Source organism: Cygnus olor, chromosome 24, assembly GCF_009769625.2.
Source record: "Cygnus olor isolate bCygOlo1 chromosome 24, bCygOlo1.pri.v2, whole genome shotgun sequence".
NCBI classification, from domain to species: Eukaryota; Metazoa; Chordata; class Aves; order Anseriformes; family Anatidae; genus Cygnus; species Cygnus olor.
Window position 1 is genome coordinate 5,066,344 of NC_049192.1, and position 23,731 is coordinate 5,090,074.

The window sequence follows — 23,731 nt, forward strand, 5'->3', positions numbered from 1 at the left end:
AGCTGGGGGCTGGCCTCTTCTCGCAGATAACCGGCGATAGGACCAGAGGGAACGGCTTCGAGTTGTGCCAGGGGAGGTTCAGGTGGGAAATGAGGAGACATTTCTGCTCAGAAAGGGTGGTCAGGCGTTGGGACGGGTTGCCCAGGGAGGTGGTGGAGTCCCCGTCCCTGGGGGTGCTCAAGGAGAGGTTGGACGTGGTGCTTGGGGACAGGGTTCAGTGGGTGACAGTGGTGGCAGGGGGTGGTTGGACCAGGTGATCCTGGAGGGCTTCTCCAACCCTACTGATTTAATGACTCTGTTTCTATTTGTTTTGACACCAGCGCTTTTTTTCCACTTCATCCCGCTTTATTCACCAGGTGACCTCTCACACCTCACTGAGGCCTCCCCTATAACGCCCGCCCCCGTTACGAGGGGACGTCCCCTGGGGGCTCAGTGAGATGCCCCCGACCCCCCCCCATCCCTTTGGGTGCCATGGCAACCGGGGGGGGCACCCCGGGGACCCCGCCACCCCTCAGCCCCCCCCTCTCCCTCATGGTTCAGCCCGCCGCCGCCTCCCCCCGTCGCGCCGCGGGTGGTTTAACCCGCTCCCCCTCCCCTCCGTGGTTTTGCCGGCGCCCCCCCACCCCGAGCAGCGGAATGGTCTCTCCCGGCCCTCACGGCGCTGTTTAACCCTGCCCGCTCAACCATGCGCGGGGCGGGGGGGGGGGCTCACGGGGGGGGTGTTTCCTCCCGCCCACAGCGCCCATTGCCAGTCCCCCCCCCCCCCGCTCCCCTCGGAGCTATATACTCCTCCCCACTCCCCCCCTACACCAGGCGAGATGGTTCATCCCACCCCCGCAGTAACCGAAATGGTTCATCCTTTCATCCTCCCCCCCCCCAGCAGCCGAGATGGTACATCCCACCCCCGCACAAGTACTCCCCCCCCTCCCCTCCTTCCCCAACCCCTCCCCTCCCCGTACAACGTCACTCCCCCTCCCCGCTCCCCATTGGCCCGGCCTCCAGAACCGGCTCGCGGGCGACCAATGGCGGCGCTCTCCACGCCCGCAACCAAAATGGCGCCGGCGGCGGCTTCAAGCGGGCGGCGGTGAGGGCGGAGGGGGGCGGGGAGGGGGGCGCCGGGGCCTTCTCAGCGCTCCGCCGCTGCGCCGGGGCCGGCCGGGCCCTGCCCGGCCCCGTCCCCCCCCTCCTCGGCCATGGCCGCCGAGAGCGGGCGGCACTTCTGGAAGCGCAGCGCCAAGCTGCCCGGCAGGTGAGCAACGGGCCCGGCCGGTAACGGGGCTGCGGGGGGGTCTGTGGGGTCTTGGGGGGGGGCTGGGGGGGTCTTGGGGGGGGGTCTGTGGGGTCTTGAGGGGGGCTGGGGGGGTCTTGGGGGGGGGTCTGGAGGGTCTTGAGGGGGGCTGGGGGGGTCTCGGGGGGGGTCTGTGGGGTCTTGAGGGGGGCTGGGGGGGTCTTGGGGGGGGGTCTGGAGGGTCTTGAGGGGGGCTGGGGGGGGTCTCGGGGGGGGGGCTGTGGTTTTTTCGGGGGGAGTTATGATCTTTTGGGGGGGGGGTCTGTGGAGCTTTTGGGGGGTGTTTCCTTTGGGGGGGGGTTGGGTTTTTTTTTTTTTTGGGGGGGGGGGGGGTGGGGTTTTTTGGAGGGTGGAAGGTTTTGGGGAGGAGGGGAGTGGCGTATGGGGGGGGGAGGGGGGACGTGGTGCTGTGAGGCAGGGAGGTCTGAGGGGGGGCCCCAAGGTTTGGGGTGAGGGGGGGCCGGGCCTTCAGCCCCCCCCGGGAGACCCTGCACAGAGACACCGAGGAGACCCCAGCCCCCTGCTGGGCCCCCCCCCCGCTTTTCATTAAGGCCCCCCCCCAAGTTTCCCACCGAGGCCTCCGCCTTCACCCGGGGACGTCGTGGGGAGCCGAGGGCACCCCGCTGCGGGACGAGGGGGCGGTGGTGCTGCGGGGTCGCTCCCTGCCTGGCCCCGGGAGCAGGGCACAACTCGGGGGGGGGGGCGGCTGCAAACCCCTTGCCCCAGACACAAAACCCCGGTGTCCTGGGGGGTGTGTGGGGGGGTGTGGGGCCGGGACACCCCCGCTCCGAGGAGCCTTCTGGGGTTCTGTGCGCGTCTGGCGCCCCTCGGGCCGCCTTCGTGCTCGTTTGCCTTATCTGAACCCTGCCCTTCCTCTCCCGGTGCCTGGGCACGGTGCGAAATCAGCCGTTCGATCCCGCCGGGCCGCCTAAAGCTCTCCCCGATGGGTTTCCGCTCGGGCTCTGTCCAGCTCCAGCACCCTGCTCTCGGTGGGACAGCCCGGCCGGGGCACGGCGCGTTTCCCCCTCTCCTCTCCCGGGGGAGGCCGGCGCCGCGCAGCCCCCCGGGTCCCTTCCCGTCCCCTCCCCGGGCCCGCGGCCCTCGCCCCGAGCTGCTGCCTCGGAGCCGCTTCGCCTTGGGACGCCGCAGCCAGGTGAACCGGTCTGGGAGGCAGGCGGCCCTCCCCGGACGACGCGCTGCAGCGACGAGTCCTTGGCAGAGCTCTCCCCTGCCTCCAGACAGGTTCGTAGATCCTCCCCCCCCCCCCGCTGTCCTGCGGGGCGGAGGAGGCGCGTTAACCGGCCCCGAAATGCCCCGCGCGCCGTCCTTTCCAGGGACGCTTACGGGCAGGGCTCGGGCCTCGACCCCGAAGGGCAGCAGCGGTACGGAAAGCGGAGGTGGGACGTCACCGGGCGTGGAGCTGCCCCTCGTGTTTTCGGTGTGAACTTCGCAAGGTCTCCCCCTGCAGATTCTTGGCTCCCTCCTTCCCTTGGCCCGACAAGCGGGCAGAGGGAGGCTTCGGGACGATCGGGAGGCCGCGCTTGGTCCGTTTGCCGCGGTGGGGTGAATGGGGTCGCTTGGGCTTATGCGCTTTTAGTTGGTGCTTTTCCCCTGTTGATTTAGGGTCTTGTGGCAGAAGCGGTAAGCGTGGTTCCACGTCTCCCGTGCCGCCCCGTGGCTCCTGCATTGGGATTTCTCCCCCCCTGTAATTTTTTGGGGTGCGTTGGCGGGGGTTGGTCCCGTGCGCTGTCCTATGCGATGTTTATTCCCTGCTCTTCAGAGAGGTGGGCAGGAAGGCGCTGTGTGTGTTATTTACATGCTGGTGTAAAAAGATGGGGGGGGGGGGGGGGGATCAGAAGCTGCTCGGGTAAGTTCTCTGGGATGGCACCGAGGTTCTGTGGGCGCGATTCCTGCTGCGGTGTCAGGAACCCCGGCCCTGCTGAGATCCCCGTGGCACCGGTACCGCAACACAGCTGGGTCACCGGTTGTACCGGGCGCTGAATGTAGAGGGGACGGAAAATGGCCTCGTCCTGCAGGGCTCAGGCTGCAGCAGGACAGGGGACGTGTCCCGGCAGCGTGGGAGCGCGGCGGAGGTCTCGCCTCCTCCCCAGGGGCGCTTGCTGCGGCGTGGTGCCTGCCCCGAGCCTTCCACCCGTGCGCAAGTCAGGCGGAGACGGCTGCAGGCAGGGTTAAGCCTCGGAGACGGCGAATTCGAGCCGCGGTAGGGGAAAACCACAGAAGCAGGGTGAGTAAATGAAGCGCTCGCCGAGTGCCGCCGGGCGCCGTGGCTGCCCGGCCTCGGGTTTCTCAGCCGCAGACGCGGGGCGTGCTGGTGTGGAGCTCGGGGGCCCGGACGTGAGCTCGGGGACCTGCTCGGGTCGGTTACGGGGACGGGAGCAGGCGCGGGGCGCCCCGCGGGCCCAAACGTGCCACCTGGCAGCTGTGGGTGTTTGCCCAGCTCGGAGGTCACCTGCCGTGAGTCTCAGCGTTGGCGCTGCTTCCTTCCCAGCTGCTTTGTTTATTTCTATACGCAGACAGCGCTGCGTGTGCGCGCGTGCCCGCTTCTCCTTCCTCTCCAGCCCGTTCCGTAGGGGTTGCGTGTGCCAACCTCTGCGTAGGTGCACGGGGAGAGGGTGGGGGGGGGGGGGGGAGGCTCAGCAAACCCGAGCGGTCCAAGCGTGGAAGGCAGCCGCTCCGTGCGGCAGCGGCGCTCGCCGATGCGGGACGGTGGCAGCCAGCTCGGCCCGCTGGAAGCGAGACGTCGCCTTCAGCTGCTCGTCTGGGAGCCCAGCCCGGTGCTCTCGGAGCAGCCCAGGGAACCTCCTGCCCTGTAAAGAGGGCTCCGTGGGAGACGAGACCCGCTGCTAGCAGGGAAGGCGTCGAGCGACTGCTTCGGAGCACCAGGGAAGGGTTTCCTCACCCCGAGCTGGCTCACGCCGTTCCCGCGGCTGGCGTGCGGACCCGCGTGTAGTTTTCGCCGGAGCGGTCTCCTGCTGGCAGCGGGGTCGGGGTAGGGGGGGGCTTTTCCTGGTCCCCGTGCGGAGAGCAGCGCTGCGCCCGCTCTCCCAACCCAAGGTGCTGCCAGCTCGGCGCTGGGTGTCGCAGAGGCTCTGCTGCGAGGAGCTGCCGCGAGTCAGTCGGAAGCGGCGCCCATCTCGGGGTGGTGGTGGGGGGGGGGGGGGGGGGTGCGCGCGTGCGTGTGTTTTCCTTACTCCCGATAATCCGCTCGCCGTGCCCACCCACGAGGGCGCCTCTGTTTAGCAGCTGCCCTGACTCCCCGATGCTAATTACCCAGCAGACTCGTCCCCGGGCCCGACGGCTGGCGGGTGAGCGCGGCGAGCCTTTCCAGCGCTCCCAGGCACGGAGCACGGCCGCCGCCGCAGCGAGCCCACCCCTCGCCGGCCTCCAGCGCCAGCCCCTTCTCCTCTGCGCTCATTTCCAGCCCCTGCCCCGGGTCTCCACGTCCCTCCCGTCCCCCCCCCCCCCCGGACCCGTTGCCGCCGCCTCCCTGCCACCCGCTCGTCCCCCGCCCGCTCTCCAGCTGCGCCAGGCTGCGGCCCCCCTCCGGCACGGCCGGGCTCCATCTGCAGCTCCTGGAAGCGCGGCCAGCTCTGGAGCCTTGTCCCTCGTGTGCCAGCTCTGAACGGGCCCTCGTCCCCGAGCTGCGTGCCGGGGGGTGGCGAAGGGCTTGTTTTTCCCCCAGACCCGAGCTTGGTTGGCGGGGCGGGGCGGCTGTGAGTAGTTACCCAAAGGGAGCTCACGGCTCAGGATCCGTCTCGCGTCCAGAGCCTGTAAAAGTAGCGGTGCGCACGTGTCTGCCAGCTCCTTTTCGAGGCCATGCTCGCCGTGCAGCCCTCGGGCTCCCTGTCCCCTCGCAGGCAGGGCCGGGGACGCGTCTCACAGCAGACCGCGCGGGAGGTGGCTGGTTGAGCTGGGATTTGGACCCGCGTCGAACCCCGGACCGTGCCGGCGGCTGCTCGGCTCTGGTGCTGGCTGCCAGCCCGAACGTCGGCGTGGGGAGCGAACCTCGAGCGCTGAGGTGTCCCAGCGTCACCGGACAGAGCCCTCCCCTGCTCCGGAGGGCTCAGGAGTGTGAAATCCCAAAGGCGCAAAGCCCTCTGAGGGAGGAGAGGCTGAACTTCGGGGTTTGGGGTGGGCGTCGAGACGCGGGGTGAGGGGGAGGGAGGCGGCGGTGCAGCACGGAGCAGATCTCTGCCCCCGGCTCGAGATCCCAACTCCCAGCTCAGGCTGGAGAGAACCTAAGAGTTTAAACAAGGCTTCTCTTTGCGGCTGCGAAGGCCAAATCTTCAGCCGACTGCGGCGCTTTGGATCTGAGGCTTTGAAGGCAGAAGCTTATCGAAGTTGCTTTCGGTCCGCGTTTGGCTCCCAAAAGCGCGCAAGAAGCGTGGCCCCGGTCTCGGCTGAGCAGACTGCTCGTGGTGCCCTGTGGCTTTTTGCACCGTCTCCTTTTTCTTTCCTCCTGCAGCATTCAACCTGTCTACGGAGCGCAGCATCCTCCTCTGGACCCCCGCCTCACCAAAAAGTGAGTGTCGCGTATCTCCCGGGGACGCAGCCCGTTTGCTGTGCAGGTTTGGGGCTCGGTCCTGCGGCAGGTGGAGGGCTCCAGCGTCCCCTGGAATTAAAATATTCCCCTTCCTCCCTCTCGCTGGCAGTCCTTGTCCCAGTCCGTGTTGCTGGGAATGTAGAAATGGCCCCGCAGCTTCTGTGCATCCCCGCGGGGTTTGGGCACGTGGAGAAAGAGCAGCAGGGGCGTGCGGTGCTGCCCTGGGCTCTGTGAAAGCTTGCGGGGGAATCTCGCCTGCTGGCGCCCTTCGCAGGCAGAAATCTGCCTCAGACACAGCGAAGGAGACGGGCACGTTCCTCGGCACCCGTGCCTGTGCCCTTTGGAGAGGGAAGAGCCGTGGGAAGGGCGAGGTGAAGGCGCCCGGCAGCAGGATGGCAGCATGCGGGGAGAGGCAGCGCCGCTCTGCGCGGCCTCCTCGTCCCTGTCCGGGCCGTGTAGCGGTGACGGTTCCCCTCTTTGTGACGCTTCAGCCGGTGGACCTTGACTTGTGCGGCGTAAGGGTGGATGCCAGGGCTCCTCCTGCACCCGAGGGAAGGAACAGCCCGGTCGGTCCCCTGGGAGTGTCGAGCAGCGTCGAGGGGCGCAGCCGGGCTTTGTCCGGGCTCTGCCATTGCCTCTGCCCCGGTCGCAGGGCTTTTTCTGTGTGTTAATCTACCTGGGTTTTTGTAGGGAGGCGGGGGAGGCAGAGCTGGGGGAGCTGTGCGCCTCCCTCTCGTTTGCCCTTCTGAGCCGAGGAGCCTGGCAGCTCTCCAGCTGCTCCTTGGCACCGTGGCCTTCCGTGCCCTGACAGCGCGCCGGCTCGGGCGGGCTGGAGAGGCTTGGCGCATGCCCTGCGTTTGAGAGGAGCAACCGGGAAGCTGGAAGAAGCCTCCTTGGAGCTAGGACACGGGGCAGGAAAGAAAATAGGCTGGTCTAACGGCACTGCTCTGACGCTGTTTCTCTCTGGCTTCCAGCTTCATCAAGGACCGCTCCAAGGTCAACGCGCTGCCCATGAAAAGCAAGAAGGCCTCCAGCTTCCATGAGTTCGCCCGCAACACCAGCGATGCCTGGGACATCGGCGACGATGAAGACGAGGACTTCTCTTCCTCCTCCTCCTCCTCTTTGCAAACTCTGAACTCTAAAGTGGCCAAGGCCGCGGCGGCCCAGGTCCTGGAGAACCACAGCAAGCTGCGGGCGAAGCCCGAGCGGGCCCCGTCTGCGTTCAGCGACGTGCCCACCAACTGCAAGGTCGTCAAGTCCAGCAGCGAGGCCCAGCTCTCCAGGACGGCTGGTAAGAGCAGCCTCCGGCTCCTGCGCTCTCCCGGCTGACTGCTGAGCCCAGCCCCTTGCTGCTTCTCGTGTGTGGTGGCCAAGAGGCTGGGGCACAACGCGTGTGCCCAACAGCGGCGTTCGCTCCTTCGTAGTATCCTGCGCTCCAAGGAACCGTTCTCTTCCACTTCCGCTTCGGTCTCTGCTTCGATATCCTGCATACAGGCATCCCTGTCCTCCAGGATCCCGTTTTCTGAGCTCTCAGGGGTTTTGGAAGCTTGTTAAATTCTTGGTCGCGATGTGCTGCCTTTAATCGAGGTTGGGATGGAGCCCTGTAGAGCCCGGCGGGTACAGCTCGGGCAGGGAACCGGGCATCAGCCCCTGCTCCCTCTGCCATGCCCCAGGCCGTGCTCCGGGTGTAGCTCAGCAGGTCCCCGCTGCCAGCAGGTGGCATTGGCAGCCCTCCGCTGCCTCCCTCTGCGCTCGCAATTAGCTCAGTTGCTGATTAAATGAGAGATGAGAGAGGCAGATCTGGAGGTCAGTTCCTTTGGGGTTCCCGCAGCTTCCTCCTGCCTCGTCTCGTGTGTCCTGCCCGCGTCTCCTCGCACGTGGTGGGGGAGGTCTGACCGCGGGCGGGGAGACGTCTGGAGGGATGCAGGAGGAAGGAAGGGAAAGAAATGAGGGGGAGCGATGGAAGGGCAACAGCAGATCTCTGCGGGCCACCTGAGCCGTCAGAGTGGGCCACCAGTGCTCTGTGCGCTGGGACTGGGGAAGAGAGGCGACACCTGCAGGGGCGAGCCTCTGGCAGGGGTCAGCGGAGCACGGTGGGGTCGGAGAGGTGCTGTCCCCTTCCTGCTCTCACCCTGGCCTCTGTTCCTCGCAGAGGAGGCCTGCGTGCGGACCCCCCTTCAGAAGCAGCAGTCCCTCCCCCTCCGGCCCGTCATTCCTCTCGTCGCCCGAATCTCCGACCAAAACGCTTCGGGTGCTCCCCCCATGACGGTGAGGGAGAAAACCCGCCTGGAGAAGTTCCGGCAGCTTCTTTCCAGCCACAACACGGACCTGGGTGAGTGGCAACGGGGGCGCCTGTGGGTGGGGAGGAGGAGGCGGAGGGGGGACCCGTGGAAAAAGCACGGTTCAGGTTGAAACAGCGTCTGCTCCAGGCTGGAAAAAGCTCCTGCCAGCAATGCTACAAGCGGGGTAGCTGCATGAATCGCTCTGTTGGCAGACGATCACCTCTTCCACCTGCTGCCTGCCTGTTTCCGGCCTTTCTCCGTCTCGCAAACGATGCTGGGGCCACGGGGGGGGCTGTTGGGTTCTGCATGAGAGCCGAGCCCAGCTGTGAGGGGAGCGGTGGCTCGGAGCCCCGGCAGCCCACACCGAGCTGGAAGCGTCCCTGCACACCCACGTCCCCGGTCGCTGCCGACCTGGAGCCTTCCTGGGGGCTCAGCGTCTCCGGAGCCTGCAGGAGCAGACTGGGCTTTCCTCTCCTTCTAGGTGTAGTGGTGCCTGGACGTGCCTAGGATCTAATCCATTGCCACCACTGTCCGTTTGCAGATGAGCTGAGGAAATGCAGCTGGCCCGGCGTGCCCAGGGAGGTCCGGCCCGTGACGTGGCGTCTCCTCTCAGTGAGTACTCGCAGCTGCGGCGCGGGAGTCGGGAGGGGAAATCTGGCAGCCTGGGCTGAGCTAGGGACACGCGTTCCTGCGCCTTCGTGTGTCCCAGGGCCGGGTTTGCTCGTGTTGTTCCTGTGCCCAGCCTGCAGGGGAGCTGTAGGTTTTTCGGCCAGGGGGCGTAATTGCCGAAATCCTCTTGGAGCAGGTGCTGGGAACGTGGTTTGTTCTCTTTTGGGAAACCGAATCCTGGAAAGTTGGGTTGTGCCAGATCAGAAAAGGCACTGGGGGCTGGGAAAAAGCCCAAACCCACAAACGCTCTTTTCCCCAGCCCCAGGGTCCGCGTACCCGACGCTTCCAGGTGCGCAGCAGCCTGGCGGGATTTCAGGGGCTGGTTCGTGGCCAGGGTTGAGGGTCTGCCCTGACGTGGGGTTTCCTGCCGCAGGGTTATCTGCCCGCCAACATGGAGCGGCGGAAGCTGACTTTGCAGCGCAAGCGGGAGGAGTACTTTGGCTTCATCCAGCAGTACTACGATTCCCGGAACGAGGAGCACCACCAAGATACTTACCGCCAGGTACCCCCCCTCTGCCCGGCTTTCTGCCCCGCTGCGTCCCTTTCCTCCCCTTGGCTGCTGCTTGCCCGTGCACTTGGGGTCGTGCTAGGCTGACTTCTGCCCGTTAGCTACTAGGAGCCTTCTCCTCAGGGACAGGGCGCCGCGTTTCTGTCCTTTTCCTTACAAATTCTGGATTAATCCTCCCCTTAATAGACCAAATAACGGGATTTCAGGCCCCAGCTCTTTCCCAGCCCGCCTCTGATCGCCAGACCTGAGCAAAGGAGACTGGAGATAAAATTGTAGATGACTTTCTCAGTGCAGCTGCCAGCTGTACCCTCACAATGCTCGTCAGCAAGCCCAGCTCTTGCCTGGGGGGGTACTGCAGGGTAGCCTGTGTTGTTATTGTGCCCCTCGGAAGTACGGCTGGTGCGTATAACCCGTGCTGTTTTCCAGATCCACATCGACATTCCAAGGACCAACCCGCTCATCCCCCTTTTCCAGCAGCCGCTCGTCCAGGAGGTAAGGGGGAGCGAGGCTCCTGCCCCACGTCGCCGTGGGGTCGGGCTGTTTGTGTGCGGGGTCAGACCAGCGCTGCCCTCAGACTGAGTGAGCTTTGTAGGATCTCCCTGTCTGACAGCTCCCGATGGCTTCTGATCAGCAAATTCCTGCTTAAAGTGCCTGGTTGTGCCCCAGGTTTGGGAAACGTGTCAGCCTTAGAGACTGAGGATTATGAGGTCAACCTTTTTTTTTTTTTTGACAAAACGTAGCCAAGGGTTGGTCGGAGTCCTGAAGCCGTCTTTTGGAAACACATTTTTGAACCAGAGCAGGACATCGCTCGTGTTTTTGCTACAAAACCACTTCTGTGTGAAGTGGTTTGTGAGGAACCCGGGCAGGGCCGGGTGCGAGAGGTGGCCAGGAGGTAATAACAGACCGAGGTTGTTGGCGGAGAAGCTGCTGTGGGGGAACTGCCCTGGTCCGTGACGTTTTGCTGGGAGCACTGCGCTGGTAGCTGCTGCACCAGGAGCCCAGAGAACGACCGTAGGTGTCCGTGTGACGTTCAGCACAGCGTGTGGCTCTTGGAAAGCTGCCTTCTGCGGCTCTTCAAGCAGAGGCTTTGAGGAGGAGACTGGGGCTTCTTCCTCTGGGAAGAGTGGATTGGCTTTGTGGGAACCTGTGGGTCACAGAGGGTTCTCTCTTAGGGCTGGTGTGCTTCTTACCTTGGCCACACTGCTGCAGAAGAGCCTGTCAGCGCATGATCTTTGCTCCCTGAGCTTAGCAGTTTTGCTTTTCTGCCTTTCCTTTGTGCACGGCTAACGCAGGTACCTGCTTTCCTTCCTTCTCCCCTAGATCTTTGAAAGAATCCTGTTTATCTGGGCCATTCGACACCCAGCCAGCGGCTATGTGCAGGGCATCAATGACCTGGTCACTCCATTCTTTGTTGTGTTCCTCTCTGAATACGTCGGTAAGTGACATAAGTGACGATCGCTGCTTGAAGCTGCCTCTCAACCGCAGCGTTTGAAATGGCGTGAGGTGCTGGCATCCAAAAAGCTCGCCTTGCTGGAGGGGATGTGTTCTTCCGCAGCTCTGGGGTCACGCTGGGGATGCGTCTTGACCCCAGAGTTATCTTTGCTGCCTGCTTCAATCGCCTTCGGTTTCGTAACCTCGCTGAGCTCCTCGCAAGTTGAAGTGCTCAGGGTGGATTTGCATTTGAATGTGCTTGGCTTGGAGGAGGATGGGGCCTCGGAGGCACCGGGGGAGTTTTGTCAAAGGCCCGATGCCCAGAGCTGGGGGAGGGGGAGGATCTTCCCCTCAGAGCCTGAATTTGGAGCTCGCTCTTGCTCTAGGGAGAGCGAAGTACCAAGAGACCCCGCTGAGAATGTAAAATAAACCATTTAAAGAGCGATTCCTGTCCTGTGCTGCCAGTACAGGTGTGTCTGTCAAGCCGAGAGTTTCGACTTTTCCCTGCTGCTTGTGGCTTTCTTGTCAGCCCGGTGCTTTCAGCCCGAGCTCAAGTCCTTTTCACTTAGAGGGTTTTATTCTTTCCCCAGCGCTAGCTGTGTTTTGGGGCTGACGTAAACGCCAGGGTGCCGTAATCCTTATGCCTAAAGTCTCTTATTTTTCACTGCGAGGAGAAGGAAAAAGGATTTCCCAAGACTCCATTAATGACGGAGAAATCCTGCCTGACAAATATTGTAGGGTCTGATCCAAAGCTCGTTGAAGTCACTGGAAACCTTCCACTTTCTAGCCAGGGCTTTGTGAGCCAGTGGTGGTCTGTGGCTTTTTGAGGATATCGCAAAGAGGAAAGCCACCTTGGTTTCCCCCGTGGTAGTCCGTGTGGCCAGGGCTGATCTCCGCGACCTGCCATTGCTCCTTGCAGTCCGAAGGAGGGAAAAAAAGCACAGCGTGGGGCTCTGCTACCGCCTGCAGTGAATTCTCTTTCCTGGGAGGTAAAGAGCGAGTTGTCCGTGCAGGAAGAGATCTGCCCCGAAGTGCTGGAGCTGCCTGCGGGTACCTGCTATGACTTCTCCTAACCATGCACAGTGTTCTTGGGGTCACGATAGGGGCTCACCTCTGTGCGTGGCTGCCGAGCTCGTGCTGCACTGACCTGACTGGGGCTACGCTTCTTGCCATCCTCCAGCCCTTTTTATCCTCTGAAGCTTTCTCGCTGAGCGTGGCCTTCCAGCTGTCTTTGAAAGTTGTGCTGGAGGGGAAAAAAAAAAAAAAACTCTGCTTGTGACCTCTGCATTTGAGTTGAATTTAGTGAAGCAACATCTCAGCAACGTCTCCCATCCCCTTCTGTCTTAAGAGCCTGGGATTCGAAGCCAGGCTTCAGGTCAGAAGCCTGAGGTACGTCTGCCTCGGTGGTTACCTGCTCCTGGCCTGGCCGTGTGGCAGGCTGAGTTTGAGGACAAGGTCAGCAATGTAGGCGGAAAAGAACCGGTACCGCTCGGTGCTGTGTAGCTCCTTTTGCTCCGTCATTAACCCATCGGGTTTCCTGTGCCTCCTCTCCTTCCTGAGCGGTTTTGTTGTCCGCAGGACGCAGAGCCTCAGGTTAGAAGGGACCCGCTCTGCTGGCCCCACTGCTCAGCTGCCTTTCCTTGGGCGCCAGAGCTTTTGAAGGGCTGCCTCGGCAGGGCCATCGCCGCTTTCTGGGGACCGTGGGGTGCGTGTGTGACTTGCTGCGAGCTGGCAGGCGGAGGAGGGAGCTCACAGACTTGGGTTAGCTGCTCGGCACGAGGCCAGCCTGACGCCTTGGTCTCCTACTGTTCTGTCTGTTGGCGTCTCACGTAGCAGCCTCACCTCCAGTAATGGGCTGCTGGCGTGGCTGAGCCTCCTCTCCCTCCGGTCCTGGCTGTACACGTGTGGCCTCAACCCAGTCCTTAGCATGTCCCTGCTCCTCCTGCTCTGGGGGAAGCTAATAAGGAAACGAGATGGATACCTGCTACGCAGAGGCTTTGCCTGCCTTGCTAATTACCTGGAGCATTTGAGGGTGCTGCGGAGGAGTGACTGGTAATTTTGGATGATGACCTACAGCTGGGAAACAGCTTTCTGCAGTATGAGATCAGACTACTGCAGCTGAAGCCTGTGCCTGTCCTAAAGCTCTGCGGGGCAGCGTGCTCCAGAGCTGAGCGCTGCCCCAGCTGAGGAGCAGAGGTGGGAGCAGCGCTGGAGCTGTTTGCTCCGTCCGTCCCTTCCCATCCCATCCTCTGCCACCAGGATCTGGTGGCATCGGTTTTCACGGTGCTGCCAACTTGTGGCAGCGTATCTAAGCCAAGACGGCGGCCCTGAGCTCATCCTCTTCATCTCCTGCTCCTTTCCAAGCAGGATCAAAGATGCCTGTTCAGATTTCCGAACATCTGGGTTTGGAAATGAGCCCGTTCAGCCCTGCCATCCGTTGATTCAATTTAGCGGTGACGGCTCCTGCAGATGCCTGTGCCAGTGGCACGATGGCTGCTGTCCTCCTGGGGGCCTCTCTGCTCCAAACGCAGCCCTTGCAGCAAGGCTCTTCCATGCACGGGGCTGCTGCTGCTGGCTGGAGCTCTCCTCTTAGCCCAGCTCGAGGAGGAGAGGTTCTGCAGTCCCTCCAGTACTTGGCACTGCTGTCAGGCTCCGTGCTGGAATGAACTTGGAAACTTTTGCTGTACAGAGATGTTGGGCAGCTGCATGCAATCAGCCTTAAAGCCCCTGGCTGTCCCCGTGAGCCCCCTGGTGTCCCCCACCCTCCTGATTCTCTTCCCCATCTGTTTTGCAGAGGAAGACGTGGAGAACTTCGACGTGACGAACCTGTCGCAGGATGTTTTACGGAGCATCGAAGCCGACAGCTTCTGGTGCATGAGCAAACTGCTGGACGGGATACAGGTGAGCCTCTGGGGCTGCAGGGAAGCCCCCCCTTTTTGGGGTAGGTACAGCACCGTTGTCTTCTCTCTGTCTCTGGGTGAGAGAGCTCTGTATCCCTGGCGCAGCCCTTGAGTAGCCAGGCAGACCTGCAGCACCCCTGGCGTTTAAAATCGAGGAGGCTCTGCCTGGATGTTTGTCCTCTGACAGCAGGTCCCAGCGTTTCAGAGATTTCTGCTTCATTGGGCCTGATCTGGGGGCACAGTCCCGGGGAAATGAGAGGCTGCAGTTGTACAACCAGTGCTGTCCCACCGGGGACTTCACAGCAGGCAGATCCTGGTGCTCAGCAGCCACGTCTCGCTGCCTGGTGGCTGCCTTGGCTTCCTGCAGAGCTGGGGGTCTGGCCTGGGTCGTTTCTAGGTGTTAGATCTGCTGCTTCTGACCGATAGCCTCTCCCCCCAGGATAACTACACTTTTGCACAGCCGGGGATCCAGAAGAAAGTCAAAGCCCTGGAGGAGCTGATCAGCCGGATCGATGGTAGGTGACGAGGGGATTCGGGCAGGGCGGGAGCCCTTCCAGCAGCATGAGGCTCCCTTTGCCAGTAGCACCCTTAGCACAGGGGGTTGATGCTTGCCTACAAGGCGTGGAAGTTTGGGTTGGCCAAAAAGCCCCTGGGGATGGGACTTTGCTGGCGAGGTAGCACAGGGTGAGTAGCGGAGGCGTTTGGGAGGAGGTCTCAGCCTTGGAGTGTGAGGAAGCCGGTGTGCTGGGGGCAGTGCCTCGCCCAGGAGCTCGGGCACGGTGCTCCCCAGGTGTGTAAGTGAAACGTGCTGTTTCAGAGCAGGTACATAACCACTTTAGGAAGTACGAGGTCGAATACCTGCAGTTCGCCTTCCGCTGGATGAACAACCTGCTGATGAGGGAGCTGCCTCTCCGCTGCACCATCCGCCTCTGGGACACCTACCAGGTACGCAGGCCGCTCGCTGCGGGGCTCATTCCCCGTGCAGCGTGGGGAGGAGGTCTTGTGCAGCGGGGAGAGGAGGGAAACGAAGCAGCGTGCCCCTGGGCCTTTCCCAGGTAGCTGGGGACAGTCGGACGTCTGTGCCTAGCGGAGCTGCGGGAGCTGACCCAGAGCTTTTTGTTGTCCGCAGTCGGAGCCGGAGGGATTCTCGCATTTCCACCTGTACGTCTGCGCCGCCTTCTTGATCAAGTGGCGGAAGGAGATCCTAGATGAGGAAGACTTCCAAGTAAGTCCCTGGGAGTGGGGGTAATTCCCTCTGGGGAAGAGGGGAGGGAATTGCCCTAGGTGGGAGCCCAGCGTGGACCTGGTCACCCACCATCTCAGGACTGGCTCCCAGATCATCTGGTCTTGGGATCTTTGCCTAAAAGTAACTTCTGAGCCTCCGTGTTCAGCTGGAGGCTGCAAACATCAAACGCCAGCTCTTGCCTGGGCTCAAGCTTCGGTCTCAGTAAGCCCCATCGTGGTTTGGGGGCATCTGAGGCGCTCCCCTCATTCAGAGCGGGACACGAGCACTCCTTAATGCTGCCTCTGAGCCTTTTGGACGAGTGAAAGTCACTGAGTGCTGCTGCCTCTGTGCCCTGAGCCTGCTCTGGAGCTGTATGCTGCCTTCGACTGCCCCAAACTAAGCATCTTCCCCTCTTTCAGGGCCTTCTAATGTTGTTACAAAACCTGCCCACGATACACTGGGGCAACGAAGAGATCGGACTCCTGCTCGCTGAAGCCTACAGACTCAAGTACATGTTTGCAGACGCTCCCAATCATTACCGCCGATAGGTGCCAGGACTCGACTCCCCCTCTGCCCTGTACCCGCCTCCTCCTCCTGGCCCAATCTGATCACTGTGGCATTTTGTCGTCCCAAGTCCCTCGGACACTCCAGCCGGGAGCTGCTCCTCGCTGTACAAAGCTCACATCGATTTGTCTTAACTCTTCTGTGTGCCTGTCTGCCACTCCACGCGCCTGGTGTGCCACTCCAACCACCGTCAGTATTTCATGCCGTGCCGGTGGCCCGAGCCAGGGAGAGAGGCTCGAAGGGGCTCGGGGGCAGCTTTGCAGAAAAACTGAGCCAAGGACGGAGCCCTCCTGTCCTCTCCCACCCCTGCCCAGGGCTTGTCCAGCTGTTGACTGCCTTGGCTTTGCTGCCGCGTGTTCGCCCACCGCTGCACACACATACACACGTGCTCGCCGCCTCGCACCCGTGTGCGCTGCCCCATCCCGGTCCCTTCTCTCTTCAGACGCAGTTTGATCCAACTCCCAGACGAAAATGCCTTATCAGAGACTGCCTGGCCGGAGACCTTCCCTGGGGCTGCAGGGCAAGAAGTTTCTCAGGGCCTGGCTTCACTCCGAGTGGCCGAAGACCCCAAGCACTTTGTGGGTTCACGAGGGAGCTGCTCGTGCTCTGCCCTCTCCTCTCCATCCTCTTTGCCTTCCTCCAGATGGCGGCGTGGTGGGCACGGCGGGGGGACCACTCCACCCACATGTGCTTCGAATGATGCTCGTTGGCTCGCCGAGACCTTCTGCGACTGACCTGCTGTCGGTACAGCCCCTCCTGGCGTGGGGGGGAGCGGGGGCCTCCTCAATGCCCCCTGCAAAGCCCCCACTCCTCCAAGGCGTTCTGTGTATATTGTGTTCTTGTGTATATGGGTCAAAGATGTACAATATAAGTCTTCTGTTTGTAGCAGATATGATTTTATATTTATAACATGCATCCCTTGTCCTTCCCATCCTCTCCACACCTGTGAAGGCTGCCTGGGTACGGCGTCATAGGGCTTTGGACCCCCCCCCGGAGCTGAGGGGGGAGCCCAAGCCACAGCTATTTCTACCCTACTGTGTTTTTGGGGTGCTGAGTTTGTCAGGGAGTTGTGCGGTCGATATATCTCAAGGCTTCACGCGCAAAGGGGATTTGGGGGGGTTTAAAGGAGAGGGGAGCTCCCAGCGGGCGCGGGAGCTGGGGGAGAGCAGGGCGAGGAGATACAGGGTACGGTGCTTGGTCCCGGCACCGCAGGGCACAGCGGTGCCAGTGCCGCCGGGGGCTCTCCGGGGCACAAATGGTCCCGGATCCGGCGCTGGCTGCCCCCAGCGCTCCCCAGGGAGTGCACGCATCCGGGGCTGGCCTCACCTCCCTCGGTTCTTAACTGAAACCAATTGTGAATGTTTTATTGGGCTGGTTTCTTCCGCAGGTGGGTCCTGTCCCTGTCCTGCCGGGGTTGGATGCGGGAGGGTGCAGGGGACAGGTCCGGACCCCAGTGGGGTTTGTTGGGGCAGGATGGGGGGGGTGCCCGGTGCGAAGAGGCAGCGGGCCGTGAGGCCGGGGCCAAGCATGTGGAAGGCAGAGCCTTGTTGCCAATAAAACTCCAAACAGTGTCTCAAGAAATCGCTTTCCTGATCTGGAGTTTTTTTTTTTTTCTCAGGCATTTGGACTTTATTTTCGTGTGTGCCTTTTGTTGTTTTCTCCGAGACAGACCTGGCGGTCGGTAGTTTGACATGACTAATTAAAAGAAAAAAAAAAAAGGAAAAACCAAAACAACCCAACTGTGGGCTGAGCGGCGTGGTCTGGCACGTGTTTGTGCTGGGGCTGGGGGCGGGGGGGGGGCAGGTCCTTGTTTGGCCCCAGGGGGCTGCGGGCAAGTCATTTTCTTCCATTGTGCCTCAGTTTTCCTATCCATAAAATTTGGAAATTCTCCTTTTTGTACCATTCCGGGGAGGGAAAGCGTTGTGGTTTTGTTTTTTTTCTTCAGAGAATTGAAACCACACAGAAGGGGTCGCCCAGCAAGGCTGGGGGGGGCGGTACTGAAAACCCAGCGGGGGGGGGAGCCCCGGGGCTGCCCCGCAGCGCTTGGGTCGGGGACTGCACGGGGGCTTGAGGTTTGTTCTCCATCCCATGGCCCCCGCTTCTCCCTGGCCCTCCCTGCTCTGCCCCCCTGAATCTTTCTCCCCATATTTCGCCCCCCAGGTGTCCTGACAGTGCCTGGTGGCCAGCGTGCGAGCCACACCGTGCCCGGCGGGGACGAGGGGATGAGCCTGGGCTGTGAGGGAGCTGGGTTTGCTCTGCGTGGGCGCCTGGCTCGGGAAAGGTGTTTCCACCTGGATTTGGACATCGGAGGGTGCAGGGGAATGCAGCAGTCGTTCGGGGGGGGCTTAGCAAGGGGGGGCTTAGTAGGGTGCTTTGCCCCATGGTCCCCTCTGGCTGCAAGGGGCCAGCAGAGAGAGAAGCAAGGCCAGGAGCCTCGAGGCGCTGGCGTGAGGCAATAAAGGCCTGGTTCTTTACACGGCTATGGAAGGCGCTGGTTTGTTGGTGGCCGCTGGGCTGGGGGGATCGTCTCAGCCCGAGGTCTCAGAAAAGGGCCGGGGGGGGGCTGGGGCAGCCCCGAGCCCCCAAATCCCTGCCCCATGCACTGCAAGGGGGCTGCGGGGTATTAACTGGGGGCTCAGCCCTATTACCCCCATGGGATTGTCAGGACCTGTTGTTCGGGGGGGGGGGGGGGGGCCACGCTGCCAGGGTCTGCAGGCAACGCTGCTGGGGCCCCCAGCACAACCCCGCAAAGGCTCTGCCCCCCCTGCTCACGGACTACCCAAAATAAAACCCCACGAACTCGCTTCACCCTGCCCTTTGGGGCTACCTCCACCACCAGGGCTGGCTCCCTGCCCTGTCGCAGTTTAAACATCCTCACCTGGCTCCTTGGGCTCCTTTCCCCGATCCCTGGCCCACGTGGAGAAGCCGGGGGCGAGCACCAGGGCTGGGGCCAGCTGCTGCTGGAGCGCCTGGAAGGTGCCATTGTCATGGAAACCTTTTAGCCGCAGAGTAATTCCCCAAGTCATCATTTCATTTGTTAAGAGGAAAAGGAGGAGGTGGAGGGAAGCTATTTTATTAGTATCTAATAATTCCAACCGAAACTGCCAGCGTAGAACTGAACAGGCGGGTGGACTGATGTAGGGCCACGGCTGCTGTTTTTCGGTGCTTTCCTTCTGGGAAGACACCGCGTGCTGCTCCCGCGTCGCAGCCTTCCCAACAACCCCGCTTGCTCCTAACTCCCCATTCTCCCCTGCTTCTTGCAACAGGTAGAAAACATTAAAAAGAAAGTTAGGAGCTCACCTTTTTTAATGCCTCCTCACACATCTGCAACGCTCGCTGAGCCAGAACACTTTGCCATAAAGCCTTCGCAGCGACCCATGCGGTGCTTCACCCATCCTGTCGGGTCAAGCTGTGCCCAGAGAGGGTAGGGACGGTGAGCCGGGGTTTGTTTCTGCTTTACACGGCTAAGGAATGAAAGCTGCAGTAAGACAGCCCCAGCAAGACTGCTGGGAAGGCACAGACGGGAGGGCTGAGGCATCCCAGGGTGGTGCCCGTGGCCAGGCAGCACTGGAGGAGCAGGATGGGTGCTCGGAGCAGTCACACACGGGACAGCTGTGCTTTTTTTGTGCTTTTTTTTTTTTTTTTTGGTGTGTTTTTTTGTGGCCTTCAGGTCAGCCATGCCCAATGCTGCTGCAGCTCCTCCCTATCCCTCAGCCACAGCTGCCATCAGGCTCACAGCCCTGCCCAGGTCCAGCTGCCCCAGGTATCGTGTTCGAGCTCTTCAGGCTGTTCCCTTTAAATTAAATTCAGGTGGAGACAGAGGCAAGGCTTTGTTTTAACCCACCCGACCCCTTGCAAAGCCCAAATACCCTTTTCCTCGTGCACACCACCCCCGTGCCATTTGTGGTGCTGTGGTCCTCTGATAGCGGCGTGGGGAAAAGGAAGGGAAAAAAGTCCCTCGGCTCCAGCGGGGCTTTGCATCAGAGCAGGAAATCTGCACCGCTGGCCCTGCACGGGGAGCGCTCGCAGTGGATGGGAACCGTACCTGTGTCTCTCCTTGGAGAGCAGCCTGCAGCCAAAACCAGGGGCTCCACAGAGGGTCCTGATGGTGTGCCGCTGCCTGCAGCAGCACGGCCCTGTGCAGGGAGGAAAAATGCCCGTTAGGGAAGATGGAAGGGAGATGCTCGTTAGGGGAGATGCTCGTTAGGGAAGGGAGATGCTCGGAGGAGCCAGGCTGCAGAGCCCAGCCCTTGCTGCGGCCACTCGCTCGGCTCCTGTCTCCATCTGCTGGCGAGCCTCCCTGCCTGTCGCCCTGCACCGCAGGAGCCCCCGGGCCCACTAAGGGCCACGAGCACTGCCAGGAGATGGTATTCGAGCCCCAAATTTCCCACTTGCCATCCCTCTGGGGCTCTGCAACTGCCCCAAGCAGAGGGCTGCCTTGCACGGTGCCGGCTGGGATCCCATCATGCAGAACCCAACGCTTCCATGCATTGCACAGGGAAAAACTCACCTGCAGGAGACGTTTGAGGCGACACAGGGCTTAGTCCCTGCATGTCTTCCTTCCCTGTGGATCCTCTTCAGGGCCATAAGCCCGTCCACGTCGCCTGCACTGGCACCGGGCGAGCTGAGCATCCTCTGCTGAAGGAAAGGAAGAAAAGAGCCCGCGGCCGCGGGCGTCCAGCGAGCAGGAGCCGGGGACACCCTCGCTCTTCCCCCAGCCAGCCCAAGGGACTGGGAAGGCTCCTTCGGCTCCCATCAACCAGGGAAGAAACAGCATTTTCCAGAGCAGAGCCCGCAGTATCAGCACCCTCTGCCTGCCATCCCCATGCACCCGAGAGGCCCGGACGTCAGGACAACACTAGCACGGACTCTTTTTTTTTTTTTTTTTTATACATTAGAACATTTATTTCTCAGAGAGAAAATATAGTCTCAGACAGTCAGATTATAGTAGGTAAAATTAGCATTTGTTTTTTTCTTTACAAGCATAGATTTTCATATTACCTCTCTTATACCATCTGATATAAACAGTTCTAGAAAGCAAATAAACTCACTTTCTACAATAAATAGAGCAATCTGTGCTTTACAGCAGACTGACAGTAACGTTTAGGTCCCGTAGCAACAGCAGGATATTAGCCAATCCAAATCCTAAAATGTCATTAAAAAAACAAAAACAAAACAAAAGAAAACAAAACGAAACAAACAAATCCCAAGATCTTAGAACATATACACAGGTCACAAGTCCACAGCTGAGCTACCACCTGGAAAAGTGTATGTTCCTCGAAATAAATTACACCGTGTGCATATAAAAGACCCAGCAACACAACTGAGGACTTCAAGAATGGTGACAATAGGTCTAAATAATTTAGAACAATATCTTACAACTATATACACAACATCCTTCCCTAGCCACACTCCGTAGGCATTATTATTATTATTATTATTACAAAATCCTATGCCCCATCTCTATATGTTACAGGAATCTTCCTTAAAGTGTGGTTCCATGTCCCAATGTATAAGAAGTGGTATTTTAAAAAAGTAGACCAAGTAGAAATGGCAGTGATTACTCCCCACTATTCATTATTATTAATTATTATTAATTATTATTTTGACCCCACATTCTCTTCAGTATGAAAAAGTTAAAATAATAAAAAAATATTGAGTTAAAAAGCGAAATGGTGATATTCAATCTACAATCTTGCTCTGCACCTTTGGTTCTTAAAATGGGAAAGCAAAGAGGGATACACAACAGAAGAGATCAGAGAAATCAAAAGTCCTTGGCTAATAGAAAAGGTTTTGTCATCTGTTTCCGAACATCGTTTGTCCCTGTTTTTGCCGTGCAAACCCAGAAAAAAACAGGGGTTGTCAGCAGAGCTGGGTTTATTTGTTTTTTAATGATGACAACGCTGGAGACCCACACACTAGGGAAGGGACAGACGTGTGTGAGAGAAGGCGAAAAGGCAAAATGGTTGTGTGCTCTACTTGGTGCCTGGTTTCAACCCAAACCAAGCCCGAGGAAAACTTGAAAGAGACAGAAAAGAAGGAAGAAAGGAAGAGGAGCCTCACACCAAATGTGCATAAAACAACACAAACGATGCATCTCCCTCCAACCCTGATCAACCTCAGTGCCTGTAAAGCTGCTCTAGCTCATTGGACACCTCCAAAATTAGTTTTGTTTCTTCAAAAAAGGAAGTTATCTTTGCTTATAGACTCAATTCTGTACTAAACCACGATATGAAATGTGACTGGAACAAGCACAGTCATGGAAATCAGAATTTAAATCTGAAACTACCAAAGAAATTTCTAGGACATAAACACACACCAAAAAAAAAAAAAAAAGCAGATAATTTGCTTTTTATATTTAAAGCTCTGTGCATCTGTGCATGTAAGTGTGTGTAGCAGAGGGGAAGGTTACCAAAATATCTCAAACTTTTCTAAATGCAATGCAAGAAATCGAACATGAAAACACTGTACGTAGGCAGGAATAGAGTGATACTAACTCCCAGCTACAATTCCTTGAACATGATGGGACAATCAATGTCATCTAAAAAAAATAAAAAGGCCAGTGATGGTCAGGGTAAATTTGGCACGAGAAAGTCCAGTTGGGATTTCCATAAAGGATCCTGGTTTGCTTACAGCGGTGACGGGTTCCCGGGAATCGCCCAGGGCTGGCTGATGACTGCAAACCCTGGTGGCACGGGGGAGGCAGGGGCGAGGGTCCGAACATCCGAGCGCTGGGCTCTGCTCGCTGCATCAGCTCACCTTGGCTCCCGCCGCCCAGCAGCTTTTCCTAACACCTTCCTCCCGGCCCTGTAGACTTACACATCTCATCTCCTGCCAGCTCTTCAGCGAGACACATTCAGAAAGAAGCTGGACAGGCTTTTTGGCACGTGTCAGGGTACTTCGAGGAGTGCTGACGGCTGCTGGGAACGGCGCACCTCGCACGAGGACACGAAGGGGGTGGCAGCCGCCCCGCTCCCCGCCGGCAGCGAGCCCCTGGCCGCTCAGCGCCCGAGCGGTCTGCTCTGACCCCCCTGGCGAGCGCGGGGTCTGGAGGAGGAGGACTGGCTACCCCGACCCGTTACAGATAATTAGACGTAACAAAGGGGTGATCTCCCCGCACGCGGCTCATGTGAATCATGGCTCGGTCGTACGCCACCTGCACAGACTTGCGGATGCTGGTTTTTCGGCCTTCCATCATCTTTAGTTTGTCCACGGTGTCGTCCACGCCGAGGGGGTACACTTTGTCACGCGGAAGCCACTGCCTGCGATAAAAGGAGAGCACAAAACCCCATCACCAAGGGAGAAGAGAAAGGCTGGGGAACGAAGAGCAAATACCTGGAGGAATCCTGACCTCGCAACATCACACCTGAGCTCTCTGCGGGAGGCTGACTGCCACGATGTGCCTGGCTCAGGACAAGGCGGTTGTCCCAAGAGTTCCAAGACAAGGCCCAGTGCTCCAGCTCCTCAAGCACTCCCCACAGGTCTCAGCTGCAATTAGTCACTGGTTGTCATCTCCCCAGGAGCAGCTATGTTCAGATGATCTACTTTTTTTTTTTTAAATTAACACCCCACAATGATGCTTTGAAGGTGTAAATGCCTGCAATGGCCATGGAAGAACTGCAGCCAAAATGCCTTCCTACATGAGCACAGATTTTTCTCCACTGTCCTTCCTCGAGGCTGTAAATTCTCCTTGGAGCTCCAGGGAAACTTGGAAACTTTTGTTCCGCACAGAGCAAGTACAGGGACTTCCACTGCGGAAAGTTTTTATCACCAAGACAGCTCTGCCTTCTTCCAGGAGTCTGTAAGCATCACGGTTTGGGCGAGTACAATCATCTTAGTATCATCCAAAACAGGCAGCTTCCAGGAGACACGCTCCAAGCCCAAGTTGACCCCAACCAAACGATGACTAACACTGCAAGTGCCTTGTCTACACCGAGTTTTTATTGTGCAGTCGTTAGCCCAGGTTAATTAGCACACTCAGAAACACGACATCTTTCCTAATGAACTCCAGCCCCATGGAGTTAAATCTCGGCCACGGTTCAATGCGTTTCCCAGCCAGCCAACACAGTCAACCCAGGGCAGCAAAGTGCATCTTCGCCATGAAGATGAGGGGCTAAGTTTTGTCTTTGTGACCTTTCTGCAGCCTCACTGAAGTCAGCAGAATTTGGATCTGGCACTAAGCGGGGTCTTAAGACTTTCCTGAGATGCTCTGGCTTTGTACAAATTGCGTTCAAGGATCTAAGAAGTGGCCACTTAAAAATGTCAGGAACCACTGGAGCTCTGTCTTCAATAACAGCAAG

General features: G+C 59.6%; 2 protein-coding genes across 8 annotated transcripts in view; one reads left to right on the forward strand and one right to left on the reverse strand.

Annotated features, from left to right (window-relative positions):
* The first annotated feature begins 1,010 nt into the window (after positions 1 to 1,010).
* TBC1D22B (TBC1 domain family member 22B) lies at positions 1,011 to 16,316 on the forward strand. 5 transcript variants are annotated; one of them, XM_040535634.1, is made up of 14 exons: positions 1,022 to 1,249; positions 5,775 to 5,831; positions 6,827 to 7,143; positions 8,005 to 8,184; positions 8,676 to 8,746; positions 9,177 to 9,305; positions 9,738 to 9,803; positions 10,632 to 10,746; positions 13,537 to 13,643; positions 14,082 to 14,157; positions 14,460 to 14,587; positions 14,772 to 14,867; positions 15,287 to 15,375; positions 15,874 to 16,316. In XM_040535634.1, exons 1-14 carry the CDS (start codon positions 1,194 to 1,196, stop codon positions 16,163 to 16,165), a joined length of 1,779 nt encoding a protein of 592 aa, XP_040391568.1. In that variant the 5' UTR covers positions 1,022 to 1,193; the 3' UTR covers positions 16,166 to 16,316. The 5 variants fall into 5 exon arrangements, with proteins under 5 accessions (XP_040391573.1, XP_040391570.1, XP_040391568.1 ...); XM_040535636.1 differs by lacking the exon at positions 5,775 to 5,831 and having other exon boundaries at positions 1,021 to 1,249; XM_040535637.1 differs by having other exon boundaries at positions 1,028 to 1,249; positions 15,287 to 16,316.
* A 2,540-nt stretch (positions 16,317 to 18,856) lies between these two features.
* BRPF3 (bromodomain and PHD finger containing 3) overlaps positions 18,857 to 23,731 on the reverse strand; it is a 30,845-nt gene continuing 25,970 nt past the window's right edge. For all 3 annotated transcript variants that reach the window (XM_040535730.1, XM_040535729.1, XM_040535728.1), the window contains exon 13: positions 18,857 to 22,693. In XM_040535730.1, coding sequence (XP_040391664.1) covers positions 22,510 to 22,693 — 184 coding nt within the window. In that variant the 3' untranslated portion in view covers positions 18,857 to 22,509. The remainder of the gene's footprint in view (positions 22,694 to 23,731) is intronic.